The sequence below is a fragment of the Sturnus vulgaris genome, chromosome 5, assembly GCF_052056855.1.
Source record: "Sturnus vulgaris isolate bStuVul1 chromosome 5, bStuVul1.hap1, whole genome shotgun sequence".
In the NCBI taxonomy this organism is placed as follows: Eukaryota; Metazoa; Chordata; class Aves; order Passeriformes; family Sturnidae; genus Sturnus; species Sturnus vulgaris.
In genome coordinates, this window is record NC_142247.1 from 30932970 (window position 1) to 30952998 (window position 20029).

A 20029-nucleotide genomic window follows, 5' to 3' on the forward strand; every position below is an offset into this window, starting at 1 on the left:
ACTGAGTACATCTTGCTGGTGAGTACATAAAACAGGTTTGTTCCTTCGTAAATAGACAAAATATTAAGTAATCCACAGTGTTTTTCTGTCCTTTGGGGTGAGTGGAAATCATTAACAACTTTACTAAATAGGGAACTAGGTACAGTTTTGCTCGGACTAATATACCTTTAGCTCTGCTTCCTACTCCCTGCCCCAAGGGAGTCAGACCCCTAAAAGAGAAAGCAGAGTTAGAGGTGATCCTGTTACAAGCTCCTGAGGACTGTCCTGCCGGCTCAGTATTTTTCCACCCCCCAGTTTTTGTGAAATGTTGACAGTTTTGGAGCTGGCAAGCTGTTAGCGTGCTTTCGCAGCCATGCTGGGTGTGAATGTGTGACACACTGCGGCAGGAAGTGCTCAGCGTCAGATCTGGCGATAACCGGACCTTTCTTCCAGGAAGACGCGATCATGTGGCTTTGTATGTGAGTAACATGGGTTGCGAATGCCAGAGTCATAGCACTTTCAGCGATCTGGGGACCTTTTGCTGCTGGGTTCCAGCAGCCCTGTGGAAATGTCACACGGGGAGTAGTCAGTCCCGTCTCCAGCCCATGAGAACACGGTGTGTGCTTTGCAAACCCACAGAAACAAGCTACGACCATCAGCACCGGAGCCAAACCAAAGCTGAATAACAGCCCTGTGTGGAAAATATTGGTGTGGAAAATATCGAGATAAAAGCCACAGGCATGAGTCCTCTCTTTATCTTAAGCCTAGAGGCAGCAAAGATAGCTGTCACATCTCTCTTCTCCTTTCCAAGATACCTTGTTCATAAATAGATATCACTCTCAGCCTCCTCCCACATCTCTTCCTTTTTTTTTACCATGAAGAAACAGAAAGCAAGGGGTACTCGCAGTAAAAAAATTCCTCTGAAGTCAGATCTGATCAAGGGTTTGGGTCCTTGGTTGATTCAAAAGCCTGTGGTGAACAGATGTGGTATGCTTGCTTAGATAGATTAGATTGAGATTCTACATTTTTGTTCTGCTGAAAACACCAGAGAATGAAGATTCTTCTTTCCAGGAAAATTTAATTCAAAAAAGTAAGGTCTTTGGCACTGAGAAATACCCTCAGATGGGTTCTGACCCACTGTGGCAAGCCCCTCATAGTGTAAACTCAGAAAAGCTATATATTAATACATATGTGCCTAAAGAAGCAGCTTGTCCCTCATTATCTGTGGAAATTCTGGTTCAAAGTAACTTTTTAAAGTGAAATCAGGTCTCAAATCTCTTGAGCAGGTCTGAAAGCATTCTCAGTCAAACACTACAGTTTTCTATATACATTTAATGTTTATCTACTAGAATCCACCATGAGGCAACTACAGCAACGGCTTTTGGTCTTCAAGCAGTACCAGACTAAACCTGGTCCAGAGGCAAAGACAAAAAATATCTATCCCTGCCCAGCTGCCAAAATGAGCCCAAATAAGCCCTGGCCCAAATGAGCTCAACCCCAGGTCGATGTCACTGGCTGGAGCTCAGCCCTGGGTCAGGAGTCACCCATTTATTGACAGAAAAACTCTGTTTACTCTGGTCTAGCTGCAGGGTCTCTGCTTTCTGTGAAAAACAAAGGGGCACATACAGACCTGCAGGACCGTAAGCAGAAGGTTGTGTAGGAAAAGTAGCTGAGGAGGACCTGGGGTGGAAGAAAAGCAGGTGCTGCAGGGAGGTGTGAATGGTGGTGCAGCTGAGTGTGGGGAGCCCAGTGTCAGAAGACTGGGCAGCAAGAAGTGCAAGAAGACAAGAGGGAGTCTCCGAGGTTGGCACTGAGAGGCGCTGTGCTTTGCTTTCATCTGCATGAACATTGTGGTAACCAGACCTGCTCTCTACTGCTGTCTTCCCTCCTTCCAGCCATCTACCCCTGCCAGGCAGCATCTGCTCCATCCCTGTGCTGGGGAGCACACACCGATGGGACCAAAGACGGTGGCTAAGAAACACAGCAGCTGCTCAGCAACTCCCTGTCCCCTGAGGCAGACAACGTAAGCAATCTGCACCAGTCTTCTGGATTGCTCTCCTCTGCACAGCTCCTACCCCGACGTTTTCTGGACTTGCCCTGCTCAGCCTGCAGATCTTCTCCCTCTTTAAGCCTCCAAGCGCTCCATTTAAGAAAAGAAAAAAGCCATTGTGCAGGGTGCGCCGACCCACTGCAGCAGGATGGTGCAGGACAAAGGCCAAGCTGAAGGGACGTGGTATCAGGTTATTGATCACTGAGGAGACCTTGAGCTGGGTAAATAGATGTCCTGCTTCCTCCCCCACTGCCTGCAGGTGTGAGTTGGGGTGTGGGCCAGGTCTCACGGGCAGCAGCAGGCTTTAGAGGTAGGTCTGCAGCTCTGGGGGAAACCCCAGTGCCTGCCATCAAATCTACTAACAAAGAGGCTCTTCTGCTGGTCCTGCCCTCCCTCCCCTGCCCCTCCATCTGCAGTTGTGTGCTTATGCCTGCTGTTTTCTGAGGGGATACTGTGGTAGTGGAGAAGTGCCCTTGCTCTCCTGTACTACCCATCGTGGCTCCTGGGGGAGGAGATCCTTCCCAGGGGTTGCACAGAAACGTGTCCCACGAGAAGCAAGGGAGGGCAGTCTGTGCTGGGTCTGTTCGTACCACCTGCCTCTCTGGAAGGGTATGTTAGATGTGTGACTGCTTGTCTGAGTGGGGATGTTCACCAGGCTGGGTTTAATGTTCTGGAGTGAGTGACCTGGTGCTTATATTCTGCAAATGTGTTTCCATGTTGTGAGGCAGCTTGGAGGGCTTGGGGGTCTGTAACTGGGGGGAGGAGGCCAAAAAACCCCCTCATCCTTATCAAGTGATGCCCAGCGGCATCCATGTGGGCCAAAATGTACATGAGACCAGCCACCTGTTCCCTCAGCTGCAGCAAGTCCCTCCCATGCAGTCCTGTCCCCATGTTCACACGCACCACTGGGAACAAAGACAGCTCACAGACACACAGACAGGACACAAGCGTTCCACAAGACCTCTGTGCTCTCCCGTGCAGATCCATCCCATTCCATCTCCATGCATTCACATCCCTTTCTTCTCCAGCTGCAGAGACATAGAAAAGCTGTGAGGGCAGGCACGCGCTACGTGGTAGCAGAGGAAAGCAGGAGGAAAGTGGGTGACAAAACCAGTGTAAATGTGGCTCTCTGGGGTGATGATATTTCTTACCCTCAGAGCGTGGGGCTGACAGAAGGGAAGCAGCCAGGAAGAAGCAAAAGAAGCAGCCTGGGGGAGATGAGGGGCAAAGGAAGACAGAAGGTGTCCCCTGGCACAAGCAGGTGGTGGTGAAGGGCTGAACATTATTCAGGTGCTCTCTTCTCATTAGCTCAGCTATTGAGCCAGTGCCAGCATTGGCTTTGCCTGGGAACACACGGCTTGGTGGGAATGGCAACGTTTGCTTACTTTTAGGGATCAAGATAAAAATGGCACAGCAGGCAAAGTGTAACTTCAGGTTCCCAGGCAGTGGCTGCGTTGTGCAACTTTTGCTCACATTTCAGGTCACCGATTTTTTTCTGCATTGATTTCTAGATCAATAAAATACCAGTTTTAAAACAATTCCCAGCCTGGGAGGACAACACTTCTATATTCAGAGAAATTCATTATTGTACTAATTTGCAGTTTTTACAGAAGCAAAACCCAGGGAATGCCTTTGAAAACCAAGGGATTACCAGGAGATGTAGACAGGACAGTGTCCTGGAAGCCTGTCTCCCACTCAGCAAAGTCTTTGATGATTTGCCCAGTAATCTCTTGGGGCCATAGATCTTGGGAGGGGAGGACAGATTTGGCATAACACCTTCAGAGAGGGTATAAAGGGAAACAGAACAACCAGCCTGACCCTGGCATGCTGTGTCACCAGACGCGCCTGATGGAGGCCGAGGAACAGGAGGAAGACTCCAGCTCCCTCTCAAATGACAAATCAGAGACTAACTCACGTCGCTGCCTCCGCTATGTGCCCCTTGGGATAGCCTTTCTTGTGCTGGCTGGAGCTGCTGCAGCAACCTGGTATTTCCTAGGTAAAAATTCACGTGTATTTTTCCCCCCAGCAGGAGGTGGAGGTGGTCAAAGCAGTGCCCAGCCCAAAGCACATTAGTGACTCTGGGTGGTCTCTAGAAAGTCATACACAGGGGTAACCCCCTCTTTCCTGTCTATCACTGAGGTAACCCAGTGGTGCCTTCTCTCGGCAGACTACAGACCATGGCACCTGGAGCCATCCATCCTGCAGTTTTACTGTGGCAGCCTCCAGGTCCTGAACCGCCAGTACTCCCCAGACCTTGGGCACGTGGAGTCCAGAGCCTTCTGGGTGGAGTCAGCTAAGCTCCAGAACATGGTGAGGGCAGTTTCATGAGCAGAGCCAGCCCTGAGGCTGCTCAGTGAGTAGAATGAGGAAGGGGTCGGGCACCCCCATCCAAGGGCAGGCTCAGTGGGCCTGTACAGCAAGAGGGATGAAAGATCAGATCAGCCACTGTAACGTTGCACTGCAGTTATCAGACAATGTTCTCATTGCAGCTGAAGGAGCTGATTCATGCCACAGAGCTGGGTCAGTACTACAACTCGAGCACCGTGTATGCCTTTGGGTGAGTAGCACCTGCAGCATATTTGCTTGTTCCTGTGTGAAAGCTTCCAGTAAATTGTACTCTGATTTCACTGGTATCTACCCATGATAAACTTCAGGACAGTTCAGATTCAGAATGGTTCCAGCGTAACAGAGCTGGGGATATTTTGGTGTTCCTGTTCATCTCAGGTCATGATGAAAAGCCAAAACGGAGAATTTTTTCAGAGGGGCAAAAGTTCAAGAGAGTAAGAAAAAAAAAATTGAGAAGAGATTAAAAAAAATTGTCTTGGCATTGTCAGTAGAAACTAAGCAGCTGGAAATTAATTTTTCTAATTCGAGAAAGCTATTTTATGGCCTGACTCTAGGCACCAGAAGGGAGAGGCCAGAATGCAGCATGGAAAAGTGATTCCTGCCAAGAAAACCGAACCACATGGGAACAGGATAACAGTGGAATAGGACAGATGTGGGACTACAGCTTTGCAGGTCATAACAGTAGAACAGGATAGCAGAAATAATTTCCAGACTGATTGTCATTTACTTCTGATTCTTTTTCTGTGGAAAACCATACCCCTACATTTATCCTTCACCTAAGGAACATTCCAACTTCAATGCAATTCCATTTTCAACTGGGGAAAGAAAAGTTTCACTTTCACATCTTCCTCTATCCTTTTACTGAACAAAGATGTGTTTCAACATCTCCTCGCCCTCCCCCAGTCAATTTTCTCTGCCAGCTGGTTGAACAGAACTTTCCCAGGCACTGTCTCCTGCAGCTTTAGCCTGGCCAGCATTAATGGGTTGTGGTAAGGTACTTAGTCATAAATCATCCACCTGTCACCACTGGGAGATGAGACAGTGAAGTCTTGAGCTTCTCTTTTCAAGCCCTGGTCAGTACTACCCAAAGGTCATTTCTACCTGAAATGAGACCACTCATTAGACTTGTCTTGATTAATTATCACATTAATTTGAGCTCATATGGTCTTCACTAAAGCCAGATGGCATGGAAAGGCTTCTTCCCACAAAGCACTGACTCACACGATGAATATTGCAGCTCTCCTGCCCCGCTCAGAGAGGTTCCTCTGGGTCACAGCAGCAGAGCTGGAAAATCTACACAGATACGTCTGATTTGTGGAAAAATAGTGGGGAGGGTAATTCTCCAGGGTTTGTCTCTCCAGTAATTCTGGTGATGAAGAGCAAGACTATTTTACATGCTATTTCTCTGTTAGGGAGGGAGCTCTGACCTTCTTCTTCTGGTTCACCCTCCAAATCCCTGAGAGTCAGCAGAAGGAGGCAACTGCTGAGAGGGTAAACACAGTGCTCCACCAAGAGCTCTCCACCAGCTTCAATAGCTCAGGCAGCCTCTCCTACCAGACAGAGTACAGGATCAACCCAGACTCTCTGGTTCTCCTGGGTAAGTATCAGCTGCTCAGCTGTGGCCTGAGCAGTCAGAAATGCTCCACCATATAGAAGGTTAGGAGAAAAGGCCAGGAGTCTATTGAAGGAGACAGAGGAAACCTGAAGAGGATGAGGGAAATAGTAAGGATCAGGAGATACAATTATGAACATTTTTTCCTGGTAGAGAAGAGCTGAAGTTCGATTAAAAAATAAAAAAAAATCCTTCTTTTGAAGGATTAAAATTATTGGAGATACAACTGACCACAATCAGATAGGTGATTTTTTTTCACCCATCAGCTTCGGCTTCTGTAGAGCAAGGTCTTAGACAGGTCATGACTTTGATCAGCTCAGCTGGAAAATACCAAGCACTTAGATTTCCTGCTTTCCTTTGGGAGATTATTCCAGACTATTTGATAGAGAGAACAAAAGCAACATATCTGAGTCACCACTAAGTCTTCCTCTGAGACAAAGCATCGTTGTCACTTCAGTGATTTTAAGGATTATTTATTGTTGCTCACAGTGAAGGTCACAGCCTGTTTAAAAAGCCACCCATGCAAAACTGCTCCAGAGTAGGTGTTAGGTAAGGGGCTAGGGATGTATATATAGTCAATGCATACAACTCCAATGGAATTTATATTTGATCTTTGTAATGAGGCTTAATTTGTCAGCCTAGTCTGATCCCTCTTACAGAGTCCCAAATCTCACAGGTTTTAAAATACATCGTGTTTCTTCTCTCCTCTTGAGATTCCTATTTCCAAGTTTCTTCTTCCCATGAGATTTTAAATCTCCAAGTTGTTCCTTTGTTGGTTTTTTGTTGTTGGTTTTTTTTTCCCCAGGCATGCTATCTTGCATTATTCTAAGATGAAGCTTCTTTATTATATCCTACCCATACTTTCTTTAACTTTTACCCCCACATCTCAATTGTTTTGTGGGTCATTTTTTTGGCTCCTGTAAAGAAAATTCTATTTCCTCTAAATGATTTTCACTCCCTCACCCAGACCATCATTTTAAGTTCTTAGTCAGAAGCTGCATTAGCATCTCATCAAGACATCTCCTCCCACAGTTAATATTAGTGCCTTACTTCTACTTATGGTTTGTTTCCAGCATACCAGATCCTATGCTCGGCCAATTTAAATGAACTTTCTTAACAAAGACATCACAAGGAAATATGCCAAATACTTCCAAGTCAGCCCATCTAGCATTTTCCTTTTATTTGCTCACTTCATAATGCAACTCATAAACAGATGAAAATGATGGTGCCATAATTTTAGCTGTTCCCAGTTCCCTCTTATTTGCTTTGCATCTGTTTCACTATCTTATTCATTTCAGCAGACCCCACTTCTTTCTGTTTTGGACTTAACACACCAGTTGTAGTTTATCCAGCTACTTCTGCTTTCTCTAGTCCTTTCCCTCTCCAGTCAGAAGTATGGTCTGATAACAGAGACAAAATCCAGAAATTTCTTATATTGCTGAGCCAGGGTAACCTCCAGCCAGTGACTTTACCTCTGGATTCTTTTGCCCTGTGCATCTAGAGTGTAAAAACAGCCAGCTAATAGCAGGTCATTAGCATTCATTGCTTTCTGACAGACTCTTGCTGGTCTGCTCAGCTCTGAACGTTCACTCTGCCTTGAGACACAGAGCGGCAAACCACTGACTAGTACAGGAACCTCTCCAGCCTCTCCAGTGCTTTATTTTTACTAACAGCCACACTCACCCCAGTACACTAGCTTCCCCCTTTCCCAAAAATCTTTCAGGACTTCCTGTTCCCTGCAGGAACTTGGTTGTATTACCTTCAGATAAAAGAGTACTTACTACTAGTTTTGCACAGACTATTCCCTACAGCACAGGAGCTCAGCTAGGAGCCTGCCTTATGCCTGCAGGATCCTATTTTCCACAACAACTGTTTTTGCTATGACAAAACCACTCATTTCTCCCCACAGATTTGCTTAGAAGCTATAGAAAACCAAGGCCCTGACCTAGGCAAACCCCCAACAACAATCCTCACACCCAGCTGACCTCACAGTGCCTTTTATTTTGGCAATTTTTCCCGGTAGCACCTGATCTCTGGCTGATTCCAGTTCAGCTGGGAGGCTGGAGAAAATCCCAGCTCTCTTAAAGTGTTATCCACCCTGTGACTGTTTTGCACAGATTTATAGCCCCTGCTGGTCACTTTCTCTGCAACTCCCTTCTCCAAAAGTGGACTCTATAAGGATGTTGAGTAGCTCATTGCACAGTGGTCATCAAAAGAGAACTCCTTCTCCACCCTCAGTGACCCCCATATTTTTGATTGGGCATTCTTTAAAGTGGGACAGCAGATGGTGAAGGCTCTGGGAAGGGGGGCTGTGCCCTGCGATGTGGCTGGCAGAGGAGGGGGATGACTGCCTGAAGCAATGCCCAGCCTTCCTGGGAAGGGGAAGATGTCCTAAATGGGCAAGGAAAAAAGGCAGAGAAGTCCTTGGTGGGTTAGAAAGCAAGAATAAGGCTGTTGGATTTGGGTCAGGGGCAGAGAAATTTCCCAGAGAGATGAATTGGGGAAGGCATGACTGAAACAGGTCCCTTAGAGCAGAGAGGTACCTGGAGGATGCCCCATGCTGAAGTTGTAAGTGAGCTAGTTATGTAAGGAAGGAAGGGAGTCCTCACCTACCATGCTAGGTTATCAGATTATCTTTTTTTTAATCCAGTTTATATTTTTGTTTATCTTCCTTTGTATTTTCTTTCTGACAGAATCCAGTGTGAAAGACATAGTAGTGCTGAAATCCACTCTGGGTAGGCTGCCTTCTCCTTTTCTTTTGAGTTCATGACATTATGGGAGGGATTTTCACAGGGGACAGAAAGCTTGTTGGCCTCCTGGAGTTGTAAATCCTGAGAAGGGGAGAGTAGGAACCAGGGAGCACCAGTGCAAATCCAAACTACATAACCACTATATACTGGAGGGCTCTGGGCAGAGATGCCAGCTGCCAGGGGCAATGCAGACACCTCAGAGTTGTCCTGGTCATAATGAGAACTGTGAAATATCTGGGTGTACTGGTACCACAGTGCTGATTCCAGTCCCATGCAATGCTGCTGAGTAGGGTGGGGGTTTCCTGCGTGGCTCTGCACTGGATGTGCCTCATTTAGGAGTCTGTTGTCTTGGCAATGTTTGAAGATGCATTTAGTAATTTCAGGCAGTGTTACAAGTTCTCTGTCTGGCAGCTTGCATTAGATATGCTATTAGAAGCTCACATTTAAGCTGATATTTACTCAAAAATCCTGGTGTGAACGTCTTCTGAAACCTGGAATTCAGATGAGGGAGATCTAATACCAGAAGGAATATGGGGCTGAGAGGAGAAAGAGGTGAAAAAGTAAATAAAACAAGTGGAAGATAATTGTGCTGTGCTGCTTAGAGAAACTGGGGCAATGGTACCAAAGGATCAGTGCCACCACAACAGACGTAAAAGTAAACCGAGATCATTGGGATGAGTCAGACTTACCCTAAAAAAGGGCTTGCACTGATGTACCAAGTGACAATCCCATATCTTAATTTCTCTTACAACCACATCTATTTCAGGTTGCTACAGGTACAACTATGTCCAGGAGGATGACATCCTAAGGCTGGAGGGCCCTGACTACCTGGCCTCCAGCTGTCTTTGGCACCTCCATGGCCTCAAGGGCTACATGATCAAGCTACGCCTGGAGTGGACTCTGCCTGACTGCAGGGACCGCCTGGCAATGTACGACGCAGCCGGGCCCCTGGAGAAACACCTCATCACCTCGTAGGTAGCTCCTGAGCAGGGAGAACACGGTGGGGAGCACAGGCAGGATAGTACCACACACCACAGCAGGGGAAGGTGTCAGACGACATCAGAGGAGGTTCTTCCTGATGTGCAACCTGCCTGTTGCTGATCAGCTGAAGTCACTGATGTGGCATATGCCTCACACCACCATGCTGCAGGAGCTGTCCTCTTGGCCCTTTGTTTGGTTCAGTTACTGCCTTACAACAGCTGTGTGTGGATCACACAGATACCCATTGTCTGTCTTTCTCATTCTTCTCTTTCATTTGTTTATTGCTTGCTTCACTCCCATCCTTTTATCTCTTTCCCCTGAGGATCTATGGCTGCAGCCGGCAGGAGCCCATTGTGGAAATCCTTTCATCTGGCCCTGTCATGTCCATTGTGTGGAAGAAAGCCATGTACAGCTACTATGACCCCTTCATCCTCTCAGCACAGGCAGTGCCCCTCGAAGGTGAGGAAGGCTGGAGGAGAGTGGCTATAGTTACAGGGAGAATACGAGTTTCTCCTACAGCATCACAGCTCCTAGAGGTCCTGTATCCCTGTTAGGGACAGAATTCATTCTGGATTGCATGGGGGTCCATAAAATGCAGGTTACATGGCCTCCCCAGGCTGAGGCTGAGCTGACAGAGGGCAGGGCTTTGAATGTCTGTATTTACAGCTTGTGAAGTGAACATAACTCTGCGGGAGAGCCTGGAGCTGCAGGGGAAGATTGGCACCCCACACTACCCCAGCTACTACTCACCCAACACGCAGTGCACCTGGCACATGATGGTAAGAGCCAGCTCCCACAAGAGCATCCACCCTGTCCCTGAATCCCGGGCAGCACTCCACACATTGTGGGGGGTACAGCCAGTGCTCTCAGTCAGATCATCATAAGAAGCAAGAAGAGGGTGACAGCCTGCCCAGACTCCACATAAAGTGTGTTTCTGAAGGCGAAAAAGTCTAATATTGCATACTGGCACAGAGATGCCATAGCTGAGGAGGAATCTGAAATCTGATCTCCAGAGGAGTTCTTCAAAACAGAACCAGATTGGTAGGAATTGATAAGAATTGCCGGGCTTTGACACCAACAGCAAAGCCACCCTGGGCTGTGGCATGGCTCCAGTTTAGAGGGTGCTTCTTTCTGACCTGCAATGACACGTCTGGCCTTCACATTTCCTCTGCTGGTTTCTAACTTATGGAGCGTGCTGTAACACTCCTAGGAGCTATCTGTCCTCTGCCGTGCCCCCCCTTGTCTGCAGGTCCCATCCCTCGACTACGGGGTCACCCTCTGGTTCGACGCCTACGCACTTAGCAGACAGAAGCACGACCTGCCCTGTACCCAAGGCCAGTGGATAATTCAGAACAGAAGGTGTGTGGTGGGGTCCTGGTTTCTGTCTCTCACTTCTCACCTGGGATAAAACCTCTGCAGATTCCCTTCTCACTTTATATCTAAGGAAGAAGCCATAGACTGAGCTACGCTCAATGACCATTCTTGGTGCTGGTGCCTCCTGCTTTTCTGCTCATCTTTTCACTCTCTCCTCAGTGAACACATTTCTCAAAGATTTGCTTCGAGCTACCAACCTGCTTTCTCTGTCTTGCTGTTTGCATCAGGCTTCTTAGTTTTCTCCCGTGTGTGTAACCTTGGTGTCCTCCCACGTCTCCTGTGTTTGCAAATCTGCCTGTCACCACCTCTGCAATATTATCTGTGTGTGCCATTGCCTTGCATCCACCTCCGTGCAGATCTTCCCCTTAGCTCCATATCCTCCTGCTTTGACTTCAGCCACTTTCCCTGCAAGACTCCTCACAATTAGCATCAGTATCTATCTGGGGCTGCTGCTCACCACTGCCCAGGTGCAAAGGATGGAGACCTGTTGTGCTCCCATCTCCTCAAAGCAGGCTCTGAGATAGATGGGTTTTTTTTGTTTTCCTCCCACTTATTGCAAATTTGCCTGTTTCCCTCCAAAACCTCCCCCGACCCACCTCCTTAGTGCCTTCTCCATGGCTCCTGTGGAGATAACTCCTCTTCCTATGAAGGAACTGATCCAGAAGTTATGTTACTGTGGCTTAGGATTTCCACTTTTTCTCTCCCGGCCTTCCTCTCTTAAACAGTCAGTGCCACAGTTTCTACAGCTTCAGGAAGATGATGAAGGAGAATCTTCTTACGTTAGAAGAACTGAACTGCTTTGCATGGCTTGATCTCAGTGTTTGCCAGAAAGTAGAATATGTCCAAAGATAGGAGAGTCCCTTTGGACTCTATCTCATGCATAGTGAAGGCATTTTTTATTCCTGATTTGTCCGCAGCACCCAGTCTGTGTGACTCCCTTCCCACCCCACCCTAACCCCTTGCCCTGCCTTGTCTCCTGCCTCCCTGTCCAAACCACCTTGCCTGTGTTTGCTCCTCAGGTTGTGTGGCCTGCGGACCCTGCAAGCCTACGCTGAGAGGATCCCAGTCACATCTTCTGCTGACATCACCATCACCTTCACCTCGCAGATCTCCTTAACCGGCCCTGGGGTACAGGCAGCTTACAGCCTGTACAAGCAATCTGACCGTAAGCTTAGGTTCTTCCCTGCTCCTTAGTAGGGGGACCAGCAGCCCCTCTGCACTTGGCTTGTGCTGGGAGAAACACAAGGAACAGCCCAAGAGCCCTAGGTGCCGTCCACCCTTTAGGAAGATGCTCAGAAATCAGTGATGCACCAGTGATACCCCCAAAAGAAGAGGCAATTATGTGCAAAGTTGCTCCTGCACATGTGGCCCTGCCTCTTGTGGCCAGAGCATCCATGCAACAAAACCCAAAGTTACAAAATTGCCTAAAATCTTACCCTCATGTCAACATCACAGGCTAACCTTGGGAATCCAATGAGAAAGCACCTCTGCTTGAAGCAGCATTTGTTTTGATTACGAGATCTCTTAGAGAGAGCTGTTTCCTGCTCACCTTGGAATCGGCGCAAACAAGACATAAATAAAACCGCACACAAATACACACATATGCAAATGCCACCCACAGTCTGTCTTTCCAAGGTTTCACCATCTCCCTCCTAAAGGGTGCCAGTAATGCACACCAGTCCCTGAATATGTGCACCTGTCAACGTGTCTAACAACAACCCCTTCAAGGTCCCACGTAAGTTTTGATAACAACTCCAAAGATCCTGTTTCAGCTTTCCCATGGCATTCAGGAGACATGAAATAGCAGTGATCCCAACGTGTGGTGTGACAGACAGGTGGTTGTCCTAGATATTGCCCATTGGTACAATGCAAAACAGAGGAAACCTTCTTTCTCCTGGTGCATAGCCTGTCACTTGTCCCTGTTAAGACAGCCTGTCCATATGTCCCTGTTAAGAGCAGATGACATGGCAGATTTTGGGGAGTGTCATGAGTGCTGCCAGCACTTGTGTGGTCAGGAGGGTGTGCAGTTCCACCGTTTCAAGGCATGGTGCTTTGCTGTGAGGAGGTTTCCAGTCATTGGGGACTAATTACTCTCTTTTGGTTTCACAGCCTGTCCTGGGGAGTTTCTGTGTTTGGCGAACGGTTTGTGTGTCCCAGCCTGTGACGGGATCAAAGATTGCCCCAATGGGCTGGATGAGAGAAACTGTGGTGAGTGATTTCTTCTCCCTGCTGGTCCCTGGTCTCAGCAAGACATAGCCCCTTGTTCCTCTGAAGGTAGGGAGAGATAGGGAGGATTTGGTTGGCCAAGGCACAGCCTTGTACCTCAACTTCAGGAGCCTAAACCTCTGTGCCCTTAAAAGTCTCATCCCACTGCTATATGGCTTTAGCCTGTTCTGGAAAGAACAGTAATGCTTATGGCTCCTGTCACAGCACAGCCTTTCCAGGAGAGTCCCGTAGTAGCCAAGAGCACCAAGAGTTCCAGGCAGCCTGAAAGAAGCCCTCTACCCAAGCTGTCCCCCATCTTGTCTTTTCCTCTCACCCAGGGTCTACAACCAACCTCAGCCCTGGCCTACAGCCCCCTCTGTTGTAACACCACTCAGCATCCCCCTCCCTGCTCACACTTCCCCAAGCCCACCTGCTGCCCTTCTCTCTCCTCTTTCCCCCCAGGCCATTTGTGACACTTCATCTGTACAGATCCTCACAAATATATTTTGCTCCAATTTGGGAGTATCAAAGTCCTTGAGCAGCCTCAATTGGTTCTTCATGCCAAAAGCAGATAGTGCTGCTGCAGGGCTCCATCCTTAGCATCTCAGAACTCCTGCAGAGCTCTATTCTCATAGGAACAGCAATTCAGGCTTAGACATGACACCTAATTTATCTATTCTCTCATCTCTGGTGTGATGGGGGGCTCATCATATTGCTGCCACCACTAACTTTTCATTAGTTGTTTCCTACAGATGTTTTGTTCACAGATAAAGAGCCCTAAACCACTGGGGAGAGTGGCCAGTTTTGAAAGATTCAGACGAAGGTGTAGGAAAACTCTAAAGTCAAAGGAAGGAGAAATCTTTCTAAGTAAGCTTTAATTCAGTGCTAGAAATGGAGAGCTCACATAACGTTGCTGAAGTTGGGTTTCCTATTATCTGCAGTGTTGCTGACAATGTGCTCTGTCCCATCATCCAGCTGTCTGACACCATGGTTTGCGTGCTTCATCCAGTAGACATGGATACATTTGCATCTTTATGAATATCTAATCCTTTCTTGAATCCCAGTATCTCTTTGGCCCCAGGGATATCATGTCATTCAGTTCCAGAGGCTGACACAGACCAAGACTGACAGAAACCCCACACTTTCTCAGTGTTTTCCAGCATTGCTTTATTTTTTAAAAATAAAATAGAAACATTATAATTTCCTTCCTTTCTTATACTCTTGCCACTAGTGCATCTCTGATTATTCACTCCATGTTGGTATGGAACAATCCCTGTCTTTAAAATCAAAGTCCAAGTTGCCTCAGACCTTCATATGCCTTTAGTCATCTAGAAGCTTTTTGCTATTAATGAAGAAATTATAGTCACTCCAGTATGAAAATGGTACACACAAACAGAACGAGTTCCTGCTATGGAAATCTGTGAACAGAAGTCAAACTCTGTGGTGGGCAGGCAGCTTAGACCCATCTCCATCCTCCAGTGTCCACCAGAACTCATGAACATTGTGGAATCCTTTGTTGTTCAGGACTCAGCTGCAAGGGGCAATGATGGTCTGTATGAAACAGTGACTCATGAGCTGGGCTTGACAGAAAGGCAGTGACCTCACCAGACAGGATGCAGTCCCACAAACCCCTAACAAGGCAAGCAGACCAGGACTGGTGGTGGCAACTGAGGAGTCCATGGACCTCAAGAGAAGTACATAGTACTGAGGTGGGTCTGAGGCCAAGACAAGAAAAGTTAAGTCAGCAACAGCAAAGTGTAAGACAGAGTGCAGGCACACCTACAACGCAGATCAGGCAAAAGCTGCACAGTTGCACTATACCAGAGCTGGTCTTAAGCACAGCTTATGAGGTGGGGGAAGAGGCTGTACAGACTGCAGAGCTTATGATCCTGATCTCACACCTTGTCTTGAATGCCTGATTCCCAAGTACTTCCTTCCTGTGCAGTGTGCCCTGCGAAGTTCCAGTGCCGTGAGGACAGCACTTGCATCGAGTTCAGCAGGGTCTGCAACCAGCAGCTGGACTGTGTCAATGGGAGTGATGAGGAGCACTGCAGTGGAGGTAGGGAGGGGACAGTGCTGGGATGACAAATGCCCATCCCTGTGTTCAAAGCCAGGCTGCCTGTAGACTACTTCCCACATGTGATATAAGGGCACCATCTGGGAGTTAACTTGCCCAGCCTCCTCACAATGTTTGTGAGCTGTTTGTTTGTTCAGGAAATTCCCTGTCATCATTTATGGAGTTCCCCCAAGCTCTGTGCTGCCCTTTCTCCTCATTTAAAGGACTTCAGGCTGCATCTACAACCACCTGCCATCTGTCAGACTTTGCTTCCCTTCCTTTTTGCAGGAGTCCCCTGCAGTCCTTTCACCTACCGCTGTGAAGATGGGACCTGTGTGAAGAAACCCAACCCCCTGTGTGACACCAGTGCAGACTGCAAGGACCTGTCTGATGAGAATCACTGTGGTGAGGAAATGATCAGCCACAAGTCAGCCAGGCAGGTTCAGGATGACATGTAGCTGCAAGTTGCCCCGTTTTCTCCCGCCACCCAGAAGAGGCACCCACCTTCCCTTGTTCCACCACCTTCTCCCCACCTCAGTCCCACAGTACCAGTGCCCCTGCTCCATCCTGCAGTGGCAGGGACAGCAGCAATGAGCCAACTCTATGCTGAGGGTGAGCAGGCACTTGCTCTTTCGACAGCTGCTCCTTGCCTCCTTCAGACAGAGAAATCAAGCCAGACAGACATGTCTCACAGGCCCGATTCAACCCACAGGCTGCCTGTTTGACCACTGTGTCGGCTTATATGCCATTGTACAAAGCTCCAGCCAGGAAAATCACCCATGTCTGCATGGCCACTGGAAGGGAGGGATGTTTTGATTCCCCTACTTGTTTTTTTTCCTGGATCCTTGGTAGGCAGCAAAAGGGAATGACCAGGAGGGTTTCCTGACAGCACAGCAGTTAGCACAGTCAGCATGCTGCCCCAAAGGCATCCCCAGGCTGCAGATGGAGGTGGGGAATGCTGGGAGGGAGTGCACACTAGACGTGTCCTGGGAAGTACATAAAGTACGTACTAGCTGGGTAAGACAAGCAATTAGAGGTCAAACTTTTCAGTCAACTAAGTAGGGAAGGAAGGACAGGCACAGTATATCATGTTCCCTCCCTTCCCTGAAGTACCTGCTGTGTCTCCTCCTCAGACTGTGGGATGCAAGCTCCTCTCAGCAGGATTGTGGGTGGTATGAATTCTGTGGAAGGGGAATGGCCATGGCAGGCCAGCCTGCAAGTTCGGGGCCGCCACATTTGTGGGGGAACACTCATTGCTGACCGCTGGGTGGTCTCAGCTGCACACTGCTTCCAGGATGAGAGGTAAACGGAGAGGGGAGGTGCTGGATGGAAAGATTTGCACTGCTTTCCATATTATGCATGGTTGGAGGCTCTTCTGACTGATGAAAATATCATGGGGCAGCTGCACCCCTCCTCTGGCCCCTCAGCCATGCTTCTCCATGGCTTGGAACTGAAGAAAGGGGTATGGATACATGCAGTATTATCTGGGGGTGTGTGCAGGGAAAAAGGGGCAATGCTGGGATTTGCAGAGAAGCTTTGAGGGGGCAATGATAGCAGAAGATGCTGCAGAGCTCCACCTTTGTTTTGGCTCTGTGTTGTCCCCACGCTGTCACAACGAGGGAGATGTCAGCATGTGCTAGGATGGGGGTAGCATTACCTGCAAAGCGTGCCCTTTGGGTCCCATGCTCCTCTGCTGCATCCTACAGGCTGGCCTCCCCCTCTATCTGGACCGTTTACTTGGGCAAATACTTGCAAAATGCTACCGGCCATACAGAGGTGTCCTTCAAGGTTATCCATCTCTTCCTCCACCCTTATTACGAAGAGGACAGCCATGATTATGATGTGGCCCTGCTCCAGCTGGATCATCCTGTGATCATCTCGCCATTAATCCAGCCCATCTGCTTGCCAGCTCCTTCTCACATCTTTGAGCCTGGCCTTCACTGCTGGATCACTGGCTGGGGAGCCCTCAAGGAAGGTGGTAGGTTCAAGGTCTCTTGGTGGCCTACTGCAGCAGTGCTCAGGCAGAAACATAGGTTCAGAGGTGTCATAGGCAGAACAGCTTCTGTTCATCCCAAAACATTGTGCCTCCTTCACTCCTGATTTTGGGCAATAGTTTGACCAAATATACCTGTTGAGTACCCTGAATCCTCATGTGGAGAGACAGGCGTGGCAGTCTATTAATCTATATGGGGACAGCATGTGTTTCTTCATCCAAAAATTTGAATAGCCCTTCAGATTAGTTCAGCGCCTTCACCCACTCACAGATTTGTTCCAGCTGCTTCCTAATTGGAAACACTCAGGAAACTATACAGAACTGGACACTCTTGGTTTGTACTCTTAGACAGAAGAGCTTAAAATCCATTTCAGTGAGAAACAAACCCAAGACTCTGACAGCCCAGAGGTTTCCCCAAAGCTCCTTGTCCCAAAAGCTGAAGTGCCCACAACACATCCCTGTAGGGAAAGGAATCAAGGGGAATGTTATGCCTTCCATGCAGATAAAATGCTCTGCTGAAAGTCAGAGACTGTGATGCCAGTAGAGAGCAGAACAGAAATTTCAATGTCAAGTTTCAGCATGCAGTGAGGTAGACATGGGCTAGGGGAAGTTCCATATAGCTCACCTGTGCTCCTTTTGGTGTTCTACTTTTTAGGGCACATCAGCAATGTTCTGCAGAAGGTGGATGTGCAGCTCATCCAGCAGAACATCTGCAGTGAGGCTTATCACTATATGATTACTCCCAGGATGCTGTGTGCTGGGTACTACCAGGGCAAGAAGGATGCCTGCCAGGTGACAGAAGAGTTGTGGGATCAGGGTTGACTACCAGAGGTGGGATGTGTCCCATATGTGTGCATATGTGTCTCAAAAATGCAATCCACAGCCTGAAGTGAGGGGGGAAAGACCATATAAGGTCACTTTCCCAACACTTCCTCTGATCTAAGTGGCCAAAAACAGCTCTCATGACCATTTCTTCCCAGCATTCTTGCCTTAGACAGGATCCAAATACAGTTAAATTACCCTTTTCTCATTTCAGCCCATTCTCTACTCTACCTCCCACTTTCTAGTCAGGTGACTACACCAGCCTCTTACACCCTCAGCTTCTTTAGCACCTGTCTACACAGTAACCTGTCTGTTCCTTCATTACTATCAACCTCAAGGAATTCCTCTCTTCCATCCCTCATGGAATCGAGTTAAATTCCAACAAGCTTCCTTGCTTGCCACATATTTGGAAATGCCATACGGACCAGGAGGAATCAGTAGAGCAATCAGCTTTTTGGGACCTGGCTGAGGGGGAAAAAATTGCACAATGAAAGAATAACTGAGTCAGATGTTTGCACCGGCTACTGTTTTTGACATCTGCCTAAGGTATAAGGAATGCTGCAGATGTCTCAGGCATGAGATGAGGGGATACAGGAATCTTTATAGAGAGGGGCTCAAAGACAGCATAATCAAGCAGCAGCAGAAGCTGGTGGATCACCATAATTTCATTTTACTTTTCTTTTTTTCTAGGGTGATTCTGGGGGTCCACTGGCCTGCAAAGAACCCAGTGGCAGATGGTTTCTGGCTGGTTTGGTCAGCTGGGGAATGGGATGTGCACGTGCTAATCACTATGGAGTATACACCAGGATCACTCAAGTGCTGGGCTGGATGAACCAAACCATGAGCTGAGAAAAGTGCATCTCTGTCTTCTCTCCATCACACCTACACTCACATGGCACTTATTCCTGATCTTGCTCACTTGCCTCCCAGAGAAAGAGAGTGTGGGATGTTGTCAGACCCAGGATGCTCTTCTGAACAGCATAAAAAAAGGCTGCTGCAGGGATTGTAGAGAAAAGCAGGCAGACCCTCTTCCCCATTAGTGCTTCCCAGTGAGCATCCCAAGGAGTTTTTAGGCTATCCATCCAAAAGCGAGCAGAAGAGAGGCAGGTGGGGGACTTGGGGGCAATGACACACAGCAGTAGTCCCAAGCTGATGTTTCTGAGAAGAGGGATAAGGGGAGTTGAACTTTCCATGAACCATGTGATTCAGCCAGTCTTATGCTGGAACATTTGCTGAAGAAAATGTGACTGATGTAGTTAGAGATTCCAGTAACTGTGAAATCAATCTGCCTCCCTCTTCCTTCCTGCTGCTTATCCTTCATCCCCCTTCCCCTCCCATCACTCCTCCTCTTCCATCTCCCTAATTGCTTCTTTTCTTAGCTGGCGTGTGCTGTTCAGTGCGCTGTTCAGCTCAGCCAGGCAACTCTTCACGTCTCACTGACTCCCAGGCATGAGTCCAGCATCGCACCCCCAAGCACGTGTCCTGCCTCCCGCTGGAGCAGCACCCAGCCTCCACTGCTGCACTTCCCCCAGTAAAAATGCTGGAGCAGACTCCCATCCCCTTCCCTCAGGCCTTCTAAATACCTTTAACATCAGAGTGTCTCAACCTCTTCCATCTCCTATCTCAGGTAATCCAGGAGGTGAAGGAGAACGCTTCAGGGCATAGGGCTTAAACTGCAACTTGCTGAGGGTTTGTTTTTTTAACTAAAGATATGCGTGTGTGTGTGTGTGTGTGTGTGTGTGTGTGTGTATGTGTGTACATAATTGGCCACTCTCTGGAATCAGAAATAAAATTAATTTGAGGAATTTTTTTTGGCTCTAGTTTTCCTCACTCTGCTAAAAATTATCTTGAGGTTTGTATG

At 48.1% G+C, this 20029-nt stretch overlaps 1 protein-coding gene across 4 annotated transcripts; it reads left to right on the forward strand.

Annotated features, from left to right (window-relative positions):
- The first annotated feature begins 33 nt into the window (after positions 1-33).
- TMPRSS6 (transmembrane serine protease 6) lies at positions 34-19973 on the forward strand. Of its 4 annotated transcripts, none has more exons than XM_088165332.1 (18): positions 34-3126; positions 3869-4025; positions 4197-4339; positions 4519-4586; positions 5788-5972; positions 8681-8722; positions 9504-9708; positions 10041-10177; positions 10385-10497; positions 10968-11077; positions 12112-12257; positions 13202-13300; positions 15243-15356; positions 15642-15758; positions 16487-16655; positions 17060-17331; positions 18002-18138; positions 18859-19973. In XM_088165332.1, the coding sequence occupies exons 1-18, from the start codon at positions 3031-3033 to the stop codon at positions 19015-19017; spliced, it is 2469 nt and encodes an 822-aa protein (XP_088021458.1). In that variant the 5' UTR covers positions 34-3030; the 3' UTR covers positions 19018-19973. The 4 variants fall into 4 exon arrangements, with proteins under 4 accessions (XP_088021458.1, XP_088021456.1, XP_014740733.1 ...); XM_088165330.1 differs by having other exon boundaries at positions 34-2250; XM_014885247.2 differs by lacking the exon at positions 34-3126 and having other exon boundaries at positions 3303-4025.
- The last annotated feature ends 56 nt before the right edge of the window (positions 19974-20029 follow it).

Excerpts from the sequence above, each read along its gene's own strand:
- TMPRSS6 (XM_088165332.1), top strand. The coding sequence starts at position 3,031 with ATGCATTCACATCCCTTTCTTCTCCAGCTGCAGAGACATAGAAAAGCT. Across the intron at positions 3,127-3,868 it reads CAGAGGAAAGCAGGAGGAAA|ACGCGCCTGATGGAGGCCGA; the intron begins GTGGGTGACAAA and ends CTGTGTCACCAG. Across the intron at positions 5,973-8,680 it reads AGACTCTCTGGTTCTCCTGG|AATCCAGTGTGAAAGACATA; the intron begins GTAAGTATCAGC and ends TCTTTCTGACAG.